The 7,104-nt window shown below is 46.1% G+C and overlaps 2 protein-coding genes across 2 annotated transcripts; both read left to right on the top strand.

Moving 5' to 3' along the window:
• Window positions 1-534: 534 nt before the first annotated feature.
• On the top strand, window positions 535-1,718 carry LOC121366515 (sperm protamine P3-like; the record flags this gene model as incomplete). Its single annotated transcript, XM_041490933.1, has 3 exons — window positions 535-540; window positions 1,027-1,175; window positions 1,625-1,718. Coding segments are annotated over exons 1-3 (249 nt in total), but the record flags the coding sequence as incomplete, so codon positions are not given.
• Window positions 1,719-1,732: 14 nt separating this feature from the next.
• Window positions 1,733-2,861, top strand: LOC121366514 (sperm protamine P2-like; the record flags this gene model as incomplete). Its single annotated transcript, XM_041490932.1, has 2 exons — window positions 1,733-1,807; window positions 2,802-2,861. Coding segments are annotated over 2 exons (135 nt in total), but the record flags the coding sequence as incomplete, so codon positions are not given.
• Window positions 2,862-7,104: the final 4,243 nt, after the last annotated feature.

The following is a 7,104-nucleotide window of genomic DNA, read 5'->3' as shown; positions in this document are numbered from 1 at the left end:
ACAACAAACAGTCTGAACAAAAATCAGGTATTTATAACAGAAATCAAACAAAGAACAAAGATCAAACTAAATGGACAAAGATAAGGACCATCACAGAAATCATGAATGAGAAAGTTTACACATACTTAATTAACACTTAAATGATTCAAAGAAAATAGACTTACAGATAGACTAATTTACAGACAAATGAATACAGATAAACAACATAACCAATTACCTCTTCCAACAGGTCAATCATTATTACCATGTGACATGACTTGTTATATAAATAAGACATGTTTTATACATCATAAATGTGGGCATTAATTAGAATATGAGACCAAAGTGTTTCATATTCTAATTAATTTGTGGTTTGACAAAATTTTTGTGTATAATATGTTTAATGAATGAGAGAGTATTTGTTCTGTCAAGGTACTACAAGAAAAAAGAGAAGCGAGAGACTCTGAAAAGAAATAGATTGAGAGATACCGAGTGTGAGAGAGAGACCTCCTAATGTGAGGGAGAAGAGACAGAGAGCAAGAAAGACTAAGAGACATGAGTGTGTGAGTGAGAAAAAAGAGAGAGAAGAGGGATTAAAGGAACTGGGAGTGTGGGTGTGTGAGAGAAAGTGGAAAAGATAGAGGTAGCCTCTGACAGTGAGGCTCTAGAAGATAGAGAGGAGAGAGAAGAAGAAAAAAATGGAGAGACTCTGAATCTGTGTGAAAGAAAGGGGTGAGAGAGAGAGAGGGACAGACAGACAAAGAGAAAATAGGAGAGAAAGAAAGGAGAGAGAATAGAGACTGAGAGAGAAGAGAGGGAGGGGACTCTGAAAGGAAAAGAGAGAGAGAATAGAAGGGAGGAAGGAGACACAGAGAAAGAAAACAGACTCTGAGAGTGTGTGAAGTGAAAGAAGTGTAAGAGGGGAAGGAACAGTGGGAGGGGGATGAGAAGAAGGAGGAGAGTAAGAGGAAAAAAAGAGATAGAGAAGAGGAGACAAAGAGGGAAGAGAAAGAGAGACAAGGAAAGACTCTGGAGGGTCTCTGAAAGGGTGGAGAGGGGAAGGAGAGAGGGGAAAGGAGAAAAGAGAAAAAGGGGGAAGAAAGGGAGAGAGAGAAAAAAAAAAGAGAGGAGAGGGAAAGAAAAGAAAGGGGAAAGGAGGGAAAGGAAGAAAGGAAGAGAAGGAGAGAAAAGAAAAAGAGAGAGGGGAAAAGAAAAGGAGAAAGGGGAGAGAAAAGGAGAAAGGAGAGGGGAGAGGGAAGGAAAAAAGAAGGAAAAAAAGAGAGGGGGAGAAAAAAAAAAAAGGAAAAAGAAGAGGGAGAAGAGAAAGAAAAAGGAGGGGAGGAGGGAGGAAAAAAAAGGGGAAAAAAAAGGAAAAAGAAGGAAGGGGGGAGAAAAAGAAAAGAAAGGAAGGGGGGGAGGAAAAGAAAGGGAAATGGGAGGGAGAAAGGAAGAAAAGGGAGAGGAGAGAAAAGAGGGGAGAAAAGGAAAAGGGAAAAGAAGGGGAAGAAGAATGGAGGGGAGAAGGGAAAGGAAGGGGGAAAAGGGGGAAAAAAAAAAGGGAGAAAAGGGGAGGGAGAGAAAGAAAAAGAAAGGAAGAAAGAAAAAAAAGAGGAAAAAAAGAAAAAAAAAGGGGGGGAAGGGAAAGGAAGGAAAAGAAGGGGAAGAGAGGGGGAAGAAGGGAAGAGAAAGGGGGAGAAGGGGGAAGAGGGAAAAGAAAAAGAAAAAGGGAGGGAAGGGGAGGGGAGGAAGGAAGGGGAAAGAAAAAAAGAGAGAGAAGAAGGAAAAGAAAAAAAAAGAGAAGAAAAAGAAAAAGAGAAAAAGGGGAAGGAAGGGAAAGGGAGGAAGAAGAAAAAAAGGGGAAAGGGGAAGGAAGGGGAAAAAGGGGAGAGGGAAGAGAGAGAGAGGGAAAGGAGGGGGGGAGAGAAGGGAAGGAGGAGAAGGGGAAAAAGAAGAAAGAAGGAGAAAGAGAAGGAGGGGGGGAAGGGAAGGGAGAAAGAGAGAGAGAAGAAAGAAGAAGAAAAGGGAGAGAGAGGAGGGAAAGAAGAAAGGAAAGGGGGGAAAAAGGAGAAGAAAGAAAAAAGAAAGAAAAAAAAAAAGGGGAAAGGGAAGAGGAAAGGAAAAAGAAGAGAAGGGGGAGGGAGAAGAAAAATGAAAAAGGGAGGGGAAGAGGGAGAGAAAAAGAGAGGAGAGAAGAGGAAAGGGGGGAAAGAGGGAATGGGAGGGAAAGAAGGGGGAAAAGGGAGGAGAGAGAAAAGGGAAGAAAAGGGGAGGAAAAAAGGGAAAAAAAAAAAAAGGGAGGAAGGGGGGGGAGAAAGGGGAAGAGAAAAAAAAAGGAAGAGAGAGGAGGGGGGAGGGAAGGAGAGGGGGGGAAAGGGGAAAGGGGAAAAGGGAAGGGGAAAGGAAAAGGGGGAAAGAGAAAAGGGGAAAAAAGAAAAAGGGGAGAAGAGGGAGGGGAGAGGGAAAAAAAAAGGGAAGAGGGGAAGAGAAAGAAGAGGAAAGGGAAAAAAGGGGAAAGGGGAGAGAGAGGGGGGGGGAGGGAAAAGAGGGAGAGGGGAGAAAGGGGGGAAAGAAAAAAAAGAAGGGAAGGGGGAGGAAAAAAAAAAGAAGGAAAAGAAAGGAAAGGGGGAAGGGGGGGGGGAAGAAGAAAAAGAAGGGAAAGAGGGGGAGGAAAAAGAAAAAGAGAGAGAAGGAAGGGGGAAAAGGGAAAGGGGAGGAGAGAAAGGGGGAAAAAAGAGAGAGGGAAGGGGGGGGAGAAGGGGGGAAAGAAAGAGGGGGGGAAGGGAGAGAAAGAAGAGGAAAGAAAAAAAGAAAGAGGAAAGGAAAAAAAAAAAAAAAGAAGAAAAAAAAAGAAGAGGGGGAAGAAAGGGAAGGAGGAAAAGAAGAAAAGAAAAAAGGGGGGGGGGGGGGAGAAAAAGGAGGAGAAAAAGGAAGGAAAAGAAAAAGGAGAGGGGGAGGAGGGGGGGAAGGGGAAAGAGGAAAAGAAGGGGAAGGGGGGAAGGGGGAAAAAGGGGGGGGAAAGGGGGATAAAAAAGGAGAAAAGAAAAAAAGGAAGGGAGGGAGGGGGGGAAGGAAAGGGGAAGGGAAGGAGGAAAGAAAAAGGAAGGGGGGGGGAAAAGGAGAGAAGAAAGAAAAAAGGGGGGGAAGGGGGGAAAAGGGGGGGGGAAGGGGAGAAGGAGGGGGGGGGGGAGAAAGAAGAAGGGAAGGGAGGGGGGAGAAAAAAGGAAAGAGAGGGGGGGGGGAAAGGGGAAGGAAGAAAAAAAGGGAAAAAAGAAAGGAGAGAGGGGAAAAGGGAGGAAGAAGGGGGGGGGAAGAAAGGAGGGGGGGGGGGGAGGGGGGGGAAAAAAGGAAAAAAAAAAAGGAAGGAAAAGGAATTGGGGAGGAAGAAAAAAAAGGGGAGGAAAGAAGAAGGGAAAAGGGGGGGAGAAGAGGGGGGGGGGGGGGGAGAGAAGGGAAAAGGGGGGAGGGGAAAAAAGAAGAAAGGAAAAAAGAAGGGGGGGAGAAAAAGAAAAAAGGAAGGGGAGGAGGGGGAAGAAAAGGAGGGGAGAAGGGGGAAAAAGAAGGGGGAAAGGGAGGAGAGAAGGGAAGAAGAGGGAAAGAAAAAGGGGGAAGGGAAAAGAGGAAAAGAAAAGGGAAAAAAAGAAAGGAAAAAAAGGGGGGAAGAAGAAAGAAGAAAAAAAAAGGGGGGGGGGGAGAAGGAAAAGAGAAAAGGAGGGAGAAGGGGGAAAAGAGAAAAAAAAAAAAAAAGAAAAAAAGGGAAAAGAAAAAGAGGGAAAAAAGGGGGAGAAGGGAAAGGAAAAAAGAAAAGGGAGAAAAGAAGAAGGAGAAGGAAGAAAAGAGAAGAAAGAAAGGGAAAAGGAAGGAGGGGAAAGAAGAAAAGAGAAGGGGGGGGAGGGGGAGAGAAAGGGGAAAAAAAGAAAAAGGGAGGGGGGAGGGAAGGAAAAGGGGGGGAGGGAGAGAAGAGAAGAAAGGAGGGAGAAAAAAAAAGAGGGGGAAAAAAGGAGAAAAGGGGGGGAGGGAGGAGGGGGGAGGGGAAAAAAGAAAAAAAGGGGGAAGAAGAAAGGAGGAGAAGAAGAAGAAAAAAAAGAAGGGGAGGGGGAGAGAAGAAAGAGGGGAGAAAGGAAAAAGGAAGGGGAGGAAAGAAAGAAAAAAAAAAAGGGGGAAAAAAAAGGAGGGGGAAGGGAAAAGAAAAAAAAAAGGGAGGGAAAAAAGAAAAAGGGGGGTGAAAGGAAAAAAAAAAAGAAGGAGGAAAGGAGGGGGGGAAGGGAAAGGAAAGGGGGAAGAAGGGAAGGAAAAAAGGGGGGGGAGAAAAGAGAAGAGAAAAGAGGAATAAAGGAAAAGAGAGGGGGGGGGGGGGGAAAAAAAGAAAGGAGGAAGGAAGGGAAGGGAGGGAAAGAGGAAGAAAGAGAAAAAAGGGGAAAAAGGAAGGAAGAAAAGAAAAGAGAAAGGAGGGAAAGAGAAAGGGGGGGAGGGAAAGGGGGGAGGGGAGGAGAAAAGGGGGGGAAGGGGGAGGGAAGAGAAAAGGAGAGAAGGGGGGGAAGGGAAAAAGGAAGGGAAAAAAAGAAAGAAGGGGGGAGAGGGAAAAGGGGAAAAGGGGGGGGGGGAGAAGGGAAGAAGAAAAAAGAAGGGAAAGAAGGAAAAAGAGGGAAGGGGAGAGAAAAAGAAGGAAGAAGAGAAAAAGGGGGGGGGGAGAGGGGAGGGGGGGGGGGGGGAAGGGGAAAGGGGGAAGAAAAAAAAAGAAGAAGAGGGGGAGGGAGAAGGGAAAGGGAAAGGGAAGGAAAGAGAAAAGGAGGGGGGGGAGAGAAAAAAGAAAGGAAAGGGGGGGAAGGAGGGGGGAGGGAGGAGAAAAAAAGAAAAAGAGGGGGGGAAGGGGAAAAGGGGGGAAGGGAAAGGGGAGGGAGAAAAAAAGGGGAAGAAAGGAAGGGAAAAGGGGAAAAAGGGAAGAGGAGAGAGGAGGAAAAAGGGGGAAAAAGGGGAAAAGGGAAGAGAGAGGGGGAAAGGGGAAGAGAAAAAAAGAAAAGAAGGAGAAAGAGAGAAAAGGGAAAAAAGGAAGGGAAAGAGGAAAAAAAGAGGGAAAGGAAAAGGAGGAAAGGAAGGAGGGAAGAGAGGGGGGGGGAGAGAGAAAGAAAGAAGGAAGAAGGAAAAAGAGGAAAAAAAAAAGGGAAAAAAAGAAGAAAAAAAAGGGAAAAAGAAAAAAGGAAAGGGAAAGGGGGGGAAGGGGGAAGAGGAGGGGGAAAAAAGGAGGGGGAAAAAGGAAAAAAAAGGAAGGGAAGGAAGAAATAGATAAAAAAAAGGGAAAAAAAAAAAGGAAAAGGGAAATAGGGGAAAAAAGGAGAGAAGAAAAGAAAAAAAAGGGGGGAAGAGGAGAAGGGAAAAGAAAAAGGAAAGGGAGGAGAAGAAAAAAGAAAGAAAGGAGGGGGAAAAAGGAAAGGGAAAAAAAGAAAAAAGAAGAGGGAAGGGGGGGAAAAAAGAGGAAAAAGGAAGAGGAAAAAAAGGGAAAAAGAAAAAAAGAAGGGGAAAAGGGAAGGGGGAAAAAAAGGAAGAGGGGGGGAAAAAAAAAAAAAGAGGAAAAAAGGAGGGAAGAAAGAAAAGGGGAGGAGAAAAAAGAAGGGAAGGGGGAGGGAAAAAAAAAAAAGAGGAGGAAAAGGGAAAAGGGAAGGGGAAAGAAAGGAAAAAAAAGAAGGGGGAAAAAAGAAAGGGGGGAAAAAAGAAGGGAAGGAAAGGAAAAGAAAAAGGAAGGGGAAGAAAAAAGAAGGGAGAAAAGAAAAGAAGGGGGGGGGGGGAAGAAAAGGGGGAAAAAGGAAGAAGGGAAGAAAAAAGGGAGGAAAGAAAGAAAAAAGGGGAAGGAGAAAGGGGGGAAGAGGAAAGGAGGAAAGGGAAAAGAAAAGAAGGGGAGGGAAAGAGAAAGGGGAAGAAAAGAAAGGGGAGGGGAAAAGGGAAGAGAAGGGAAGGGGGGGGAAGAGAGAAAAAGAAAGGAAGAAAGAGGGGAAAAAAGGGAAGGGGGGAGGGGGAAGAGGGAAAGAGGAAAAGGGGGGGGAAGGGGAGGAGAAAGGGAAGGGAAAAAGAAAAGGAAAGAAAAGGGGGGGAGAGGGAGAGGGGGAGAAGGAGGGAAAGAGGGGACAAAAGGGGGAGGGAAAAAGGGGGGGAAGAAGAAGAGAGGGAGAGGGAGGGGAACTGGGGGAAGAAAAAAAGAGAAAGAGGGGAAAAAAAGATAAGGAGGAAAGGAGGGAGGAGGAGGAAAAAGGGAGGGGGAGGGGGGGAAGGAGGGGGGAGAAGGGGAAGAAGAGGAAAAAATAGAGAGAGGAGAACAAAAGAAAGAAAGAGGGGAGGCTAAGAGAAAGAGGAAGAAAAAAAAGGAGAGGGGAAAAAAGGGAGGAAAAAGGGAAGAAAAGAGAAGAGAGAGAGAGGGAAAGAGAGAGGAAAAAGAAGAAAGGGGAGAGAGGAGGGGGGAAAGAGGAAAAAGGAAAGGGAAGAAAAAAGGGGGGAAAAGAGGGGAGAAGAAAGGAAAGGAGGGAAAAAAAAGGGGGGAAAAAAAAAAAGGGGAGGGGAGGGAGGAAAGGGGGGAAAAAAAAAAAAGAGAGGGGGGGGAGGGAAGAGGGGGAAAAAAAAGGGGGAAGAAAAAGGGGGAGGGGGGGAGGGAAAAGGGAAGGAGAGAGGGAGAAAGGGGAAAAAAAAAAGAAAAAAAAGAAAACAGGAGGGAAGGGAAAGGGGAAAAGAAGAGGAGAAGGGGGGGAGGGGGAAAGGGGAGGGAAGACGGGGGGAGAGGGGGGGGGGAAAAGGGGAAGAGAAGAAGGAAAGAAGGAAAGGGGGGGGAAAGAAAGAGAAAAGAGAAAAGGAGGAGGAAGAAAGAAAGAAAGGAGACTGGAAGGGAGAAGGGGGGGGGGGGGGAAAAAGAAGAAAGAAAAAGAAAGGGAGGGAGAGGAAGAAGAAGAGAGAGAGGGAAAGGAGAGAAAAGGGGGGAGAGAGGAGAGAAGGGAAGGGGGAAAAAAAAGGGAGAGAAAGAGAGGGGGGGGGAGGGAAAAAGGGAAAGGAAGGGAAGAGGGGTGAAGGAGGAAAGGGGGAAAAAGAAGAAGAAAGAGAGAGAGAGGGGGAAGAGAAAAGGAAGGGAAGAGAATAGAGAAAGAGGAA

The sequence above is a fragment of the Gigantopelta aegis genome, unplaced genomic scaffold (genome assembly GCF_016097555.1).
Source record: "Gigantopelta aegis isolate Gae_Host unplaced genomic scaffold, Gae_host_genome ctg6017_pilon_pilon, whole genome shotgun sequence".
Taxonomy (NCBI): domain Eukaryota; kingdom Metazoa; phylum Mollusca; class Gastropoda; order Neomphalida; family Peltospiridae; genus Gigantopelta; species Gigantopelta aegis.
This window is presented reverse-complemented; position numbering and strand designations above follow the sequence as displayed.